At 45.3% G+C, this 15,214-nt stretch overlaps 6 protein-coding genes across 6 annotated transcripts; all 6 read right to left on the reverse strand.

The window, feature by feature from the left end:
• Positions 1-2,610: 2,610 nt before the first annotated feature.
• Positions 2,611-3,482, reverse strand: EYB26_009566 (uncharacterized protein; the record flags this gene model as incomplete). Its single annotated transcript, XM_054268816.1, has 2 exons — positions 2,611-3,071; positions 3,125-3,482. The coding sequence occupies 2 exons, from the start codon at positions 3,480-3,482 to the stop codon at positions 2,611-2,613; spliced, it is 819 nt and encodes a 272-aa protein (XP_054124791.1).
• A 1,093-nt stretch (positions 3,483-4,575) lies between these two features.
• EYB26_009567 (uncharacterized protein) lies at positions 4,576-5,272 on the reverse strand (the record flags this gene model as incomplete). The annotated part of the gene is made up of 4 exons (XM_054268817.1): positions 4,576-4,720; positions 4,781-5,048; positions 5,133-5,159; positions 5,224-5,272. The coding sequence occupies 4 exons, from the start codon at positions 5,270-5,272 to the stop codon at positions 4,576-4,578; spliced, it is 489 nt and encodes a 162-aa protein (XP_054124792.1).
• Positions 5,273-6,476: 1,204 nt separating this feature from the next.
• On the reverse strand, positions 6,477-7,518 carry EYB26_009568 (uncharacterized protein; the record flags this gene model as incomplete). Its single annotated transcript, XM_054268818.1, has 2 exons — positions 6,477-6,491; positions 6,553-7,518. 2 exons carry the CDS (start codon positions 7,516-7,518, stop codon positions 6,477-6,479), a joined length of 981 nt encoding a protein of 326 aa, XP_054124793.1.
• A 524-nt stretch (positions 7,519-8,042) lies between these two features.
• On the reverse strand, positions 8,043-9,499 carry EYB26_009569 (uncharacterized protein; the record flags this gene model as incomplete). Its single annotated transcript, XM_054268819.1, has 9 exons — positions 8,043-8,110; positions 8,166-8,328; positions 8,386-8,408; positions 8,463-8,890; positions 8,945-9,048; positions 9,108-9,203; positions 9,262-9,317; positions 9,372-9,408; positions 9,461-9,499. 9 exons carry the CDS (start codon positions 9,497-9,499, stop codon positions 8,043-8,045), a joined length of 1,014 nt encoding a protein of 337 aa, XP_054124794.1.
• A 968-nt stretch (positions 9,500-10,467) lies between these two features.
• On the reverse strand, positions 10,468-11,606 carry EYB26_009570 (uncharacterized protein; the record flags this gene model as incomplete). The annotated part of the gene is made up of 7 exons (XM_054268820.1): positions 10,468-10,743; positions 10,792-10,989; positions 11,046-11,167; positions 11,222-11,263; positions 11,336-11,347; positions 11,417-11,452; positions 11,552-11,606. 7 exons carry the CDS (start codon positions 11,604-11,606, stop codon positions 10,468-10,470), a joined length of 741 nt encoding a protein of 246 aa, XP_054124795.1.
• Positions 11,607-12,921: 1,315 nt separating this feature from the next.
• On the reverse strand, positions 12,922-14,571 carry EYB26_009571 (uncharacterized protein; the record flags this gene model as incomplete). Its single annotated transcript, XM_054268821.1, has 3 exons — positions 12,922-12,999; positions 13,063-13,797; positions 13,861-14,571. 3 exons carry the CDS (start codon positions 14,569-14,571, stop codon positions 12,922-12,924), a joined length of 1,524 nt encoding a protein of 507 aa, XP_054124796.1.
• Between the last annotated feature and the right edge of the window lie 643 nt (positions 14,572-15,214).

A 15,214-nucleotide genomic window follows, 5' to 3' on the forward strand; every position in this document is an offset into this window, starting at 1 on the left:
CCGAGACCAGTTGACAGGACTGATTGATACTCGCCAAAAGAGCGGGTTTGTGAGTTGTTGGTGAAATGCGACAGTCGCTGATAAAGTGCGCGACGATCATCGCTGATTGCGATTGCCCGGTATTGGGTCATTGTCGTGTTGGCGTTCAGTCGAGTTGATATTTCGAATATTGCGCTGAGTCGCCGAGGTCGCGCGGAATGAAGAACCAACAAGACAGAAGGGTGCCAGTTATGCGACAGGGAAAAAAAAAAGGAAATACATGTAACGATATGCAAAAGAAACGAAAAAAAAAGGATATTGATCATAAAGATGCCAAATGTAGATAGACTCACCAGAACGAGATCGAGAAATCGATGGTCGATAACGAAGATTAAATGATCTTTATCGATACCAAAAAATGACCGAGGGGCGTGAGGAGGGGACGACCGCAAGTCGATAAGAAGATGAAGAAGCAGGTAATTACGTAGGAACACGTAAAAAAAGCTAGGATAGCAGAAGGATGATGTTGGATGTTGTTGATGATAAATGGACTCCCGCGACACAAAGGAACACGAAGACGGATAGTTACAACAGGATCAAAAATTTCTGCAGGGTAACTTGAAGAAATCAATCAAAGAAGAATGAGAATAGAGAGGAAAAAGAAAAACTCCGTCCGTATTCCGCGAAAGAACAACTAAGAGGGGGAGAGAGAGAGGTAGAGAGTGAGTGAGCGAGCAAGAGAGAAAGAGAAAGAGAAAACAAAGCAACCAACAAGGAAATTTTTTTTTTTTTCCCTTTGGAATTGATTCAGTCGAATTGGTGGATGGATGGAGGGGGAAGGGAAGGAGGGAACCTGGACGGGAAGGCAGGAAACGACGGACGGAGAGAGCAGCAGCGAGGGAGGCACGACTGTACTGTACAGTCTGACAGTCTTCCAAGCGTAAGGAAGGCACAACCGGCTGGCGGGAATGGAGACTTTGGGCTGACTTTTTGGCTGCATCGTATGGTTGGACGAACTGATTGGCTGTTGGAGGCTGGCACACTAGCGATCTTTGAGACTAGTGCATACTGTGGGGCTCTCTATAATCGTGGATGCATTACTTGCGGGTCTAACTAGTTCTAGATTAGTGCTAGTCGGTAAATAATTACACCATTACATTAATACATTTCGTATTGGAACTTGGTTTATTCATGACTACTGGAGAAATGTTAAGCTGATATCATATCTGCCTTGAGTATGGGAGACACGAACTAAATGGCTTATAGCAGCTGCTCTTGACAAGTGATCACGGTTACTGCCTATCCCGGGCTCCGTGGCTTAAAGGTGAAGCTGAAGCTGTGGGGTTAATCCGCACCATCTGATGAACTGCACTATTTATATCTAGCCAGTACGACAGAGTATATCTATGACATCGAGGCGAGTTTCATATATATTCTACATTGACTATGCTAAGAGTACGTACGTAGTAGATACCTGATAGACAAATAACTTACTGTACTTCCCGTTAACCAGTCGAAATGCTAGTTATCTACTGTTAGATCCCGGGATTGTAACTATTTCGGTAATAGTAGCTACATATTAATCATCTATAAGACGAAACCCTGATCAATAAAATGGGTCAATCAACTTTATGATCAGTTATCACCCAGTCTTGCCAATTGAATGGTGCTTAGCACATGACTATTGCTGTAATAGCGCAAGATACTATGAAAGTTCAAGTCATCAAATGGTCGACGGGCTAGTGTCGAGGCCTTACTGCTATCAGTGCTATGGATGGTATGTGGTATGTATTGTTAATACGTACGGTGTGGTAACTGACAATTGGCGATCCGACGGACCGGAACCGATCTGATTTAAATGCAGACAATGATCAGTTCTGCGTTAGACAGAAAAAGAAAAGAAAAAATAGTAAATGTCTAACGTTGTGCTGATTCTATATATGCAAATCTATAGATATTACAAGGTATACTGGGAAATTGTCAATATTGCAACACATCGCTAGAATATTCTATCATCTCATTTTGTTGCCCGGCTGCCTGGGAACAACCAAGACCATGTAACGGGGTATTTCAAAATACGTATTGTAAGTAAATTATTGGCCCATCCATGATGTAAGAATCTGCAAGGATTAACGAACTTCCTTGTCGAGGATGTACATCTCTGGATCGTGTTACTTCCCAAATATGCCTCCTCAAGACTCCGGTGCATACAATGCAAGGAACATGCAGTGTTCACAGTTGTAACTAAGGTGACTTGTTGAAGGGCGATCGAGGTTATTTTAGTTAAGCTCGGACAGCACCATTATGTGATGAATCATATCCAGCTGAAGAAAAAGCCTTGACCACATAAGGCGAATCCCCGAAAACGTACTGCGTACAACGTAATTGAATGTACAGAAAAGTAACGGTCAGATCCACCCCTAAGGCCCTTTATGGAGAAGATCATGGAAAAAAAAATCCGGTTGAATGTGTTGGTTCTTCTCGAATACGTACGAGGAGACGCTAAGCAGACGTTATCCATGGGAAGATACATGACCCCGCTCAACAATCCATGATTCACTTTCTGTACGATACCGTATGAAAATTACAGACAGCCTGGTATTTTACTCATATCATTAGAGTGCTTTGATATCAAACTACAAGTTCACCTCCCTTCCCCAGTTCATCTCCCAAATACTGAATCGTCCTCTCATAAACCTTCGCAGCCTCCATTTCCCATAGCCCGGCATGGCTAGTCTCAAAATCACTTTCGTCTATATCCATTCCATCTTCCCACTCGTTTTCGCTTTCATCACCAATATCATCTTGATACTCAACATCTCTCTCCCTCATATCCACGACGACGATTCTACTCGCTTCTGCAATGCTTTTGATTCTCACTTTCTCGGTCATACTAACAATATTCTTTGTATACTCAAATCCACTGAGGGGGACACCAGATTCGACGTCTTCGCCAAGCAGAAGGCTCGCGAACATGATGTCCAACTTTTTGAGAAGACGGAACGTCGGCTTCGGTTGGAAATGAGGATATTCAGGGAGATAGGTGTTTACCAATCCTGCTAGGGATATGAGGTAGGGTATTTGTATAGATGCTATCTCGCCCATTAGCTCTTTTTGAATCATATAAGGATGTAGGAAGACTCACGTGTCCCACTAACCCAAACAACATCAATAACTTCTTCAATATCCTTGACAACCTCTTTAAAACTCTCATATCCTTTAGCCTGCTCTTCATCCTTATCCTTGTCATCAACATCATTCTGATCATCAATCACACCGCTAAATTTCTTCGCATGCCGACGATTAATCCGCAATATCTTGCCGTCCACATAATTGATTAAGGATGACTCTTTCACTCCACCGGGCTTTAGTGGATGCATCCGTTGACGGGGGAGATGTGATGGTGTTGCAGTAGTGGCATTTGTGGCTGTAGAGGGAGCTGGAGATGGGAGGGTGGGATTGAGGAAGCCTCCTGCTTCTCCTGGCCGAAAAGAGTCGCTCATGGCTATTGATTTTCCTGATAATCAGGGATATCTCAAACAGCTTCTCTCTGATTAGCACGGCGGTCCCAGATGCGTGATCGATAGTAGGACAGCTATCAGAAATATCAGTATTATGCACGGCTAGGCAACTTGATCAGGCCATCCGATATCCCAATGACTCACATGTACTTTTATTACCTATATCCAAATATTTATTGAGATTGTGGATGACTATGGCTGAATGTGTTGGAGGTAGTCTAAATGACATCAAAGATAGATGTTCTATCTCCGGCTGCATGGCCAACGTGATTGGCCAACAATCTTATCGGGTAAAGTTGCCGTTGTTGCGGCGCATACAACAGCAATACTATCTCAATATCATCAGATCAAAATTCGTCCAGCTATATGTTACCTACAAGGACTACTTTGGACACGATGGACGAACACCTGATCCGCTTAAGTCGAAATGATGAAGCGATGTAGGTAATTATTTTTATATCTTGGCTCAAAAACTCCAACTTGTCCTTCTCCCATAGTGATATGGTTAACAAAGCGCTGGAAATCTGGTCCATTGATCCGAGTGCGCCACTACTTGTCTCAGGCGAAAAGCGTTTGATGAGATGGGAATAATGCAAGAAGAGTCTATTGCCCATGAAGAGGCCTCTTCCTTGAGGAAAGAAATTACCAAAGAGGATAGGAATGTGGAGAGTCATCTATATACAATCCATATCCACTCATTTACTCTCTCCCGGGAATTCTCTCAATACTATTTCCCTAGCTTACCGGTATAGTCATCTTTAAATCAAAGCCGCCGGTTCGTGAATCAGCTATTCGGCTTTGCCCAATGGAATCGACAATCCGACATGAAATGCAGGCTGGTCGATATCGTGACTACGATAACTACGAAAAGACGAAGTGTCATGTCAGTTTCTCACTTTCCACACTTCATGCCCATACATAAGTAAACAGCAAGTATAGCTTGTTACGTTACCTCAGAGCCCCAATTGCACCGGGTGACAACAACATCGGCATCGGCATATCCAAAGACCAATTGAGCCATCTTTTACAGAAAGCTTGAAGTATAAGACCATGGGCAACCTAAGATGACAGATCATCAGAGTTTGGGTTGTGAGAAGCGAGAGCATCTAGAATGTGCCAGAACGACATCGGCAGGTTCGGAGCCATCCATGAATGGTCTCTGAAGGTCGCGAATCTTGCTAATCAAGCGGTCCAGTCTCTCAGTTACCTGCTGCGCGGACCTATAAAGAAAAGAATATCAGCAAAGCATTCATTCTGACACATAAAAGGCGATGACAGACTCCCCGCCCTCATATCCATGTCTCCATATATTCCAATCCTGGTCCCGATCTAAGCCTCTCTCCTTCCTAGACGACCGTACCTCTCCCACTCGTAACCCTTCATAATCACCGTAATCCCACTCCGCGATATCCTCCGAGACCTCTACCAAGTTCCCGTAGTCATCACGACCATCGACATCGAAGAGAAGCCGAAATGTCTGCTGCGCCCGCTTGCGCGGACTCACCCATATACGTGCGATACGGGTAGGATCAATCAGTTTGCCGGTTCCTACGAGATGGGAAGATGTTTATGTTTGAATGACTTGTTCCACTCCTTTGGGGGTGAGTTCTAGCTCAGTTGTGCCGGTGTAACGGCCGTTCTTTGTCCATTCCGTCTCGCCTGTTTTAGATGTTTAGACCCCGCTATGGAAAATTTATGTATCTAGCTCAGGAAAGAGACTTACCATGACGAGCAAGGAAAACGCGAGGTGTCATCGAGTCAAGGTTTGACATGTCGTCGATGAGTTGTATGAAAAGGAGTACTGCAATGGTAGATTATTCTTCTTTGCCTTGATCAAAAGCGCTATGTATTACGGACGACTGTTGATGTAATAATAAGCTGAATGAGGGGCTTATTTATATACTTGAAGTAGGTCTTATCTGCGTGGACGATTGTATTTACTAAGCCTACGCAGACATTCGTTACTAGATAAAGGTGTAAACTATCAAGGAAAGGAAATATCATCTCAGGGGCAGTCCTGTCATACCTCAATTGATAAATTGTCCGATGTTGATACAGCATGGATCTGGCGGTCACGCTAAATGTTGCTAACTTATAACCAAGTCGAATTCTCTCCATCGTGCAATGTCTCCTCTAGGCATGAACCTATCGACATTTGATCACCACCAACAGTTACTGGGCTGGGAGAAATGGTTTGGTTTGTAAGAACTGAGGAAGACTTGCGTTTTGGTTTGATCCGTGCCCAAAGAGAACTTGAAATTACAGGAGAGTGGGTTGCCCAGCTCCCGGATGACGTTTCCAAGGCTCAAAATGATATTGAGGGAGCAATTGAACGCCTGGAGAGGGGAGTGCAGTATGTTGAACTGACTCTCAAACGAATAGATAGCTTGTGGTGGCCCAGGAAAGTGTACTATTGGGAAGCTGGAATGAGATAACTAAGGATATGAAAAGAATAGAACGAGAATTGACCTAGAGATGCAGAGACATTGCACAACTAGACATTCATAAACTTATTGATGGCTGTCTACCCTAATCTAAGACTTAGAGAGCAATTCAATCGTCTTGCGAGTATCATGTTCAGGTATAATTGACGGGATGCTCAAAGAAAGGACGACTCCGAACCCCTTATGTACAAGAACCAGAAACTTCGTCAGGAGGATTCATACCAACATATCCATATATCAAAATTGCTTCCAATATACATGTCAGGAAGGTGAGAAGATTATTTTGTAAAGCTGGTTTTTGCAGGCACAGCGCAGACACATACTCTGTCATCCCCTTTTAGAGGATAAGAGAATACGGTTACGCTACTCTGGCCCCAGCGGACTCATCACAACAGGAAGAGAGAAATAAAACTCGGTGAAATGCTTACCCTTCTTGCGGTTGAGTATATAAATATGAGAAGAAAACAGAACAACGCCGGTATCAATGCTTGGGTTTATCACAAAAACATAGAATCATGTCCGTCCATCAATACTACATTCCCTCGGGCTGGATATGATCGTCAGCATAAATTTTCAAGGGAAAGGAAACAGTAGGAAGGAAAGCATACCATAATCCTCCCTCGACTCTTCTTCAACTTCTCAATCTTCCTCTTATCCTCATCAAACTTCCTCAACAATTCATTCTGCCTTTCTTTTCGTTTCTCTCTCGTCTGGAATCTATAGAAGTCGCCCAAGCCTTCTTCCCTCTTCCGCTGCTTCTCAACCAGTTCTTTCACCTCCTCTTCCCGCGCAACATCCGTGAATCGAGGGCCCCTCGTTACAGTGATAAAACCATCTTCATCTGGCTCTGCGGCGCGACGAGACGCTTCCGCAGCACAAGTTTCTTCCCACTGGGTGTATAGCGACATGTAATTATTCACAATACTCAACAACTCATCGGCAGGAGGATAGCGCAATTTGGCGACATGTTTTCGGTATCGTGTCGTCCCCAGCGTAGCAATTCTGTCTTCAATCCCTTCGCCCCAAATAACAGGACTCTTCTTTTCCTTTGCTGCATATTTCCGTACGGCTTTGAGACTAGCTTCCATAGCCGGCCGATCGACAAAAGTGACAATCGCATGCGACCCGCTGGGATGTAACTCGCGATCCCATGTTGACGGGAACCCTGCACTTCGCAATTGTGTTTCCAACTCTGCGGAGGTTATAACGTCTTGTCGTTTGCGTTTTTTGCCTTGCTGTGTTTCTGAAGTATCTGCTTTGATCACTGCCGTTGTAGCGGTAGTATTGCTAGTACTCGATCGAAATACGCCTTCGAATTGAACTCTCTCAACTCGCCCCGCCGATAATTGACTCGAAAACAAATGCCTCAAGTGCAATTCCGTCGTGTCTATAGGCACATTCACTAGGAACAATGACCGCGCCGCGTCTGGGTCGGGGATACGAGGTTCATGTGGTCGTAGGTAAACATAATGTGTGGCCGGTTCGGGGAATGAGGGCAGTGCCGGAGGTAGTTTTATGGGAAGAACTGTATATCCGGATATTTCTGTGATCGCTGTCGAAGATTTTTTCGGCATGATGGGCGACAGTTCCGCAGCAAGCAGCTCTTGCTCTTTTATCGTGGAAGTGTTATGTGAAGGGAAGCTTTGAAAATAAATTTATCTGGAGCGAGCGGAATTTCTGCCGCGACAGTGGGCACCGCTTTGAAATGGCAAGTTTACGCGGTTACCAGAACCCTAACCCTTCTGGCACTATGAACGACCTCAACACCAGATATTGAAATTAATTTTGAGGATGTTCTCAAAAAACAGTATTCAAAAGAGGAGAATAATTTTGCAAAGACTGCCCTCCAAGTCTCTCAACATACTACTAGTAAAAGATACATAGAATTCGGATTCTCCCTATCCGTCAAATCCATAAAAGCTGTCAATGACATATCTTCTTGCCCTTCAACAGATTCTACACCCCGATGACGATCTCTCTTCTTATTATCTCTTCTAAGAGTCTCAACAATACCACAATAACAATCGAAGTAGATTAATAGTTCATTTCCCACAATATCCCATAGATAAATCAAGTGTAGCCGTTTCACTTCATTTCATCAGACCTTATCCGGGTCGTTGATACCACCGTTGGTAATGACATAAGTTGCTTCGCGTTCGGGGCAATCTGCAACACCATGAGTCATGTATCCAGGACGATTCATTCTAGAAAAGTAACCTACCTGGCGAATCCTGAATCTTTGCAACTCGCTCATCACCACGGCCTTTACGAAGCAGGACTCGTGTTGTAGAGGCATGAGCAAGAACATGTCCCCCCACAGGCTTGCGACCATCAGCGCCTGCAAAGAGGGCACTGGCTCCTGGATCACTTTGTACTTGGTTGGTCTATGTACGTAAGTATATCATGAAATAGAGACGATATCAGAAGTGTGTATGGCCTACCATTAAGACGCAGACGTTGAACTCTAAACAATTCTGTTAGCTTCTTGACAGGACGATTTGGGGCTCAAGCAACATACCTTCAGCTAAATGAGACAGTCTAATCAGAAACTGATTCAACTTCTGCTGCCGTTCAGCAAGCTCTCCACGACCCGAAAAATCAACACGAAAGCAGTTCATAATGCTGTCAATGACAAGAAGCCTATATTGACCGCCCGCAAACTCCTTCGAAAGCGTATTCAGAAGCTCAAGTTGATGCTCACTGTTCAAAGCACGGGCATAAGAGATATTCTCCTGCGTGGATTCAGCATCAAGACCGTAGCGCTCTGCAATCTGTGCTATCCGATCAGGCCTGAAGGTTCCTTCGGTGTCGATGTAAGCGACTTTTCCTTCCCCGCCGCCCATTTCCTTGGGTAGCTGAGCTATGACGGACATTGTATGGGAGAGTTGGGTTTTGCCGCAGCGGAATTCGCCGTAGACTTCGCTAATACTCGAGCTTTGGAAGCCACTACATCGCCGATTAGGATTCTTGAATTCTATTCGTTGTTGTGGAATGACTTACCCTCCCAGGATGGTATCGAACTGTTTGCTGCCGGTCGAGATTTTGAAAACTTTCTTTCGTTGATGACAAAGTTCTATGGCAGTTATGAAGCCATTCGCAGTTGGCTGGGATAAAATTTAATAATCATTTTCAACAACGACACTAGAGCACGATGAATTCGTACCAAACATTTCTGAATAGCGTCCTTGATCTTCTCAACCTTTATTTCACTGAATCCTTTGATCTTGAGCAAAGTCCGGCGAGTCGCACCATGAACAGACTGCGAAATGAAATAGAATCAGTATGACTTCTCTACGGTGAAGGCAAGAGAGATGTACAGCAACAGTGAAATAGCCATGAGCTTTCAGCTTGATGACATCGGCCGCTCCAATGCCTATATTCATTAAGCTCATGTTTGCAAAACAAAAGATTGTATCAATGTGCGTACCATGAGCTTCGATGTTGTCAATGTCAATGATGAAGTCCTGCCAAGTTGTTAGAAACACATCGATTTTGAAGGGAAGCATCAATTCGTACGTCGACGTCGGAGTCATCGCTGACTTCGGAGGCGGGCATGATGGCGGTCGTCCTCTGTTTGGTGTTGGAAAGAACAATTTTGCAATCAAGACTCTGCTTGACTCTAGAAAGAGATGTGAAAGAAGGGGAAAAAAAGGAATCTGGAAGAGAAAGAAAAAAAAGAGGTTCTGGTGACAGGGGTGTGAGCCCAGGTCGCTCCTTCCTCTTTTGTGGCCTGTCCTGTGAGTGTAGTCACATGAATTTCCTATTTGGACCCACGTCGAACTCTGTCTTCCAATGTAGAACATAAAAGGCCCGGAAGAGTCGAGAAGCTTGTTGTAAGAGTATTCCATGCCATTTCATATCATTGGGAGACTTGGTAAAAAAGATACTTCAATAGATAGCTTCCAACTTTCCAACCAACATCAATCGCATCACCACTCCATCCATCCATCATACTCCAACCACCCTAGTCAATCTGTTCACCTGCGCACACATACAGCCCAATCACTTAAAATTCGAATGCTTGACAATTCACCACATTCCAATGGAAGAAACTCAATGTAGTGTCCACTCGTATTCCTTCAGCCTTACTTCTCCTCGTTTCATCTATCTTCTTTTTTCTTCCGTGTCTCCCTCCCAATCCTGACTTGCTCGTTTTGTCGTAAAAGAAAAGGAAAAACACCATTCATTATCCAATAGGCGCCAAATAATCAGAGAAAAGCTCCGATCCGGTCCGAGCCCAAATGCAATAAGGTCTCAGTTTCATGCAGAATCTCGTGAAAGGCCGTAGACGTAAAAGGGGGGGTATCGAATCTCCAGGAGTACTCTAATTAGAGAAAAGTGGTAGTAGGTATTGAAAGAAAGAAACAGGATCGTAAAGGTTCATAAGGCAATAAGAAAATAATGATATAGGTTTGAAGAAATATTAGAAATAGAAAAAGAATAGAAAGTCGAGCCGGGAAACCTAATGCAAGGGGAAGAATGGAGAGAAGTTGGATTTCGAATGGGAGGCTGAATGATCGGTTCTAAGCGGCAGCAGCAGTTGCAGGAGCAGCAGCAACAACATCCGCGGAGCCTTCGATAGCTGTGGAGGGAGCAGCTGAGGCTGCAGCCGGAGAAGTAGCGGTGGCAGCAGCAGATGTTGCGGCGGATGTGGCCTTATCGGTAGAGGTTTGGGGTTTGTTCTCGTTGGTAGGACAATCGCGAGAGATATGGCCGGCCTGAGAGCATTTGTAGCACACCTTTCCAGCAGAACTTAAGGGACCCCCGTTGGGAGCAGTGCAGTCGCGAGAAATGTGACCCTAAAGCAGTCAGAATGTGGGATCCATTCCGATATGGAGAGAACTCACCAACTTGCCACATGCGTAGCACTTCATGGCCTGAGCCTGACAATCACGAGCAAAATGGTTAGGACCGCCGCACTTGTAGCAAGTCGCAGCTCTGGGGTATCCTCCAAATCCGCCGCGGAATGATCCACCGAAGTTTCCACGAGGAGCACCGCTGCCGCGACCAGCTCCAGGCTGGGCGTTGGGAGTGGGGCAGTTGCGCTGTACAAAATGCGTCAGCGAATGCGTGTATATCGACCTAGAGAGTCAATGCTTACAACCAAGTGGCCGGCTTGACCGCAGCTATAGCAGCGACCGCCGTTGGCACCACCGTTTAAGCGAAGAGTAGGGCAGTCAGCCTGGACATGACCCAATCCTTGACAGTGGTAGCACTGCTTGGCTGGCAGTTGTCAGAAGAGGTCGATTGCTTCAACTGGGTAAGCGATCTACTTACTCTCAGTCGTACGAGGTCGTGGGCAGGCATTGGACTCGTGGCCTATGGAAGACTTAGCGTCAGTCTGGAAGGTAATGTAGGCGATGGAGAAGATATGGATTCATGCGCGCATACCAGGTTGCTTGCCTACATAGTTTCGAGAAGATTAGCTAGTGTCCTGGGGTAAAATAACAATCCTCGGATAGATTTACTCACAGTTATAGCAAAGACGTTCGGCGGACGAGCACACCTCTGTTCCAGTTAGTCATAATGGTTCCATCAAACGCAAATATCGACAAGTCTTCTTCCAATTGAGATAATCAATTGAGATGACCGCGAGGGGTTACGAACCAGCGTAATGGCCGATGTTGCCACACTTGTAACAGGCACGACGGGATAACAACATCTTGACTTGTGACGAAACTCCTACCCAGGGTAATCAGCTCTGCTTTCCGCTGTATCTGTATGCGAAGATGATAAAGAAAAGTAAATGGTAGAAATGAAGAGACTCCGAACGAAGGGAATTATCGAAACGACGTCTGGGGAAACGGGCGATGCTCCGTCTATCGATGATGCAGAACGAGGTGGCGAGAAGGTGAAAGCCCGACATAGATTTGTTTCTGGCTGGCTGGCTATATGCTGGCATCGCGACATTGGCCCTCCAGACCGCACTCGGGAGGCAGTTGACATTGGAGGGAGGTGCGATCCAAGGAAACCCACGTGATTCATGCTTCATGGAGCTCGGCAGGACGAAGACATGATGTTGTTGATGATCGATCTGCAGGTGGTCGAATCGACGAATCGCAAAGCTCGGATTGTAGAGGTATGGCGGGGTCGAAAAGTATATATGATATTTGTTTTTCTCCTCCTCTGCCTGCCCTTCGCGTATCTTCCTCCTCTTCTCATTTCTCTTCAAGGATACAAGTATAGACTCGTGTGCGGTGAAGACAAGTAAACAAACAAAAGTCGGACTCACCCTAGCTTAATCTAACAATACTGTTTGACAGTCAGTAATGCAACCAATGAGAATCCTCGCAGAATTCAATTGTATAGAATGGTCATAACCAATAGATATACATGTATTTGTATTTGGTAACACACACATGTATATGTATGGTCAGTGGCGACAATCCAGGACAAATCACAAAGCCAAGAAGAAAGAAGAAGCAAGGAAAATGAGGGAGCTCACACAATAATCGAATCTTAACCCCAACACACAAGCAACTCACAACAACCTCAAGTCAAATTCGAGGCCCACCCAGGATAAATGGCGCTTGGAGTTTCTTCCAGGTAGACAGAAGAATGGTCAAGTAAATAGAAACACGTACTCAAACAAATACCTTTTCAAAATCTTAAGCAGATAAGAAGAATCACAAGCTCGTGAAGAAATGAAGGAGAAAATAAAAAATTTAGTTTTCCGCGCCTTTCCGTATTGCGTAAAGTGCAAGAAAATCCCCGGAATTAGAGTGGCATGACGCTTGGACTGTTTTAGTTCTTAGCCAGAATTATGGGGCTCAGCCCTTAGCTAGATGGATATTGGATAACGGCTATCGATTCAACACACAGCTAAGTCTCGCTTCTATGTTCTCTCCATTTCGTCGAGAATCAAAACAAATAGTAAAATTAACAATAATATTAAACTCCGTTGCCCCGTCAAGAAGAGTTGTGCCCTCCCAGACCATGTATGTAGTAGAATTCACTTTTGAAGCCAACATGTTCCCTTATGCATCGCCCTCCTTTTCGATCACTGCTGGTGCTCGGATCTCTTTCGATTTTACAAAAGCTAATCCTTCGCCGCTCTGTATAGACAATACCATGTTAGTCTTCGTTCAAGCACAGATTAAAATAAGATGGACACTCACGTAGCTAATAAGAGGAGACACCTCGACGCCGGCATTGTCGCTCTCAGTGACAACAACGGCTCCGGCCTGTTCAACCCAACGCTTGCCTTGAAGCATGATATCCTGCTTGCTGGTATCAGGGTCATCTTGTCCCGTGCCTCGGGCATTCTTGAGAGGCGAGAATTCGTCTTCTCGGCGGACTTCAATGCAGGCGAACTTCTCAAGTGGAGTCAAGGGGAACACATCAAAGACGAATTGTTCCAATTTGATGCCGTTAGGCTTCTCGGGCTTCAGCGAGTCTCCGCTCTCCATGTCGACGCAAGGGATCTTCTTGCGCGCAACGTGGTGGGGAAGCTTGTGAGCCCAAGATTCAATTGTTTCTAGGAATCGGAAGGAGTAGTAGTGGTTGACAATGTTGGCAGCACGGAACTTAAGCATCTCAGGGTGTTCTGGGTCCTTGGCTTCAGCCGTTTCCTTGTCGATCTCTGAGTATTCCACGACGTCAGGCTTGCCGTTCTTCTGCAGAATCAAACCCACGGACTCGGTGGCATTGCGTTTCCGGACCACCTTGGTGGCGATATCAACGTCCTTGGTGGCTGCAAAGCCAATAAACACAGGGTCGGCGACCTTGGCGAGGCAGTTATCGACACAATAGGTATGAACGTGCTCAACGCCTCTCCTTCGCATATCCTCTCGCACACCAGATGTGATAAGTGCTTGGTAAATACCACCGTTACCGTCCGGTGCAACAGCCACCTGTATCCACAGTAAGTAACCCAAGCAACAAAATAGACCAACAAAAAGATTGCAATGACATACCTTGGCTTTGCTCTCTAACAGAATCTTTCCGTCATTTGAGATGCAGGGCAAGACACCCTGCTGGAAGAATTTGACATTGGCCTTGTCCAAGCCAAAGTAATTGTGTTGTTGGAAGAATTCCTCAGTAGGCTTATTCGTCGGACCACTGGTCATGACATACCACGGCACAACAGCCTTCTTGTTATGTGTCTTCTCAGCCAGACTCTGAATCTTGGCAATACGTTCTGCTTGGAGCTGGAACAGGGATTTGTGGCTTGGAAGACCGATATCAAAGCATCCCTTGGGAGCAGAGCTACCGAGACGGGTACCCTGTCCACCAGCCATGAGCACCACAGCAACCTTGTTTTCCGAAACCAATCTCAAGCCCTCATTATAATATTTCTCCAAATCCTTCTGATCTGAATCTAGCATCGAAGCTGTGGCGGATGTGGGCAAGGGTTCGAGTTTAGCAGGTTCGTCGGAGGTCTTGAGAGGATGAAGAGCGATTTCGGCAAGCTCATTGATGCGATTGGGGTTAAAAGTGGAAAGTTGTTGGAAGAGTTGAGCCTTCTCGGCAGATTTGAGTTCATCGTAGAATTTGAAAACATGCCCTTGGTTGGCAGTTTCGTACTTTTGTCGAAGCTGTTGCAGCTCTTCGGCGGAGGGTTCGCGGGGGGTTTCCTCGCCCTTGCCCTGGATCTTGTCGATAATATTTTGTACGAGGGAAGCCATTGTGTGTTTGTTGAATTATAGAAAGATCGGAGATAGTTTGGTTTAGAGGAAAAGAAGGTGGAATGCGGTGCAATTTTGTTTGTAAGTGAGCATAGGATAGAAAGCCAGGAGCAGAACAAAAAAGGAGGAATGGGAGTGTGTTTTAAGCAGGAAAGCAGTATGTAAATACGTAACAGAGGAAGCTACCAAGGAGGGTCCTGGCGCTGTTTGGACCAGTACGCAATAGGAAATGCATGGTAACAAATGTTTCAGATCGACACAGCCCATACACCGCCTGGAAGCTCTCCGTATTTTCGGTGTTTACGGGGGCATTTTGAGCATTTATTACGTGGGATGTTTATCCCGTACTCGTATTTACAAAACAATAATACATGTCATCATAACCAACCATGATTGTCTGGAGAAGTGCTGACATGTGATCTTGTACGATAGTTACCACAATACACGCAACAAACTGGTACCTCGCCAATTGCACCAATACCATGCCATTGAGTCAACTTATCCCTCTTTTTCCCCTTCCAAAGCTGTCTCTCCCTGGACTCAGACTCTCCCTCCTTGAAGAGGGGCAAAGACATCGAGACAAAAGCTAACGCCATTTGGTCGTTAGTGCCTATAATTAGTATGCACTAGCGATTTAGCCCAG

Source organism: Talaromyces marneffei, chromosome 8 (assembly GCF_009556855.1).
Source record: "Talaromyces marneffei chromosome 8, complete sequence".
Lineage (NCBI taxonomy): Eukaryota > Fungi > Ascomycota > Eurotiomycetes > Eurotiales > Trichocomaceae > Talaromyces > Talaromyces marneffei.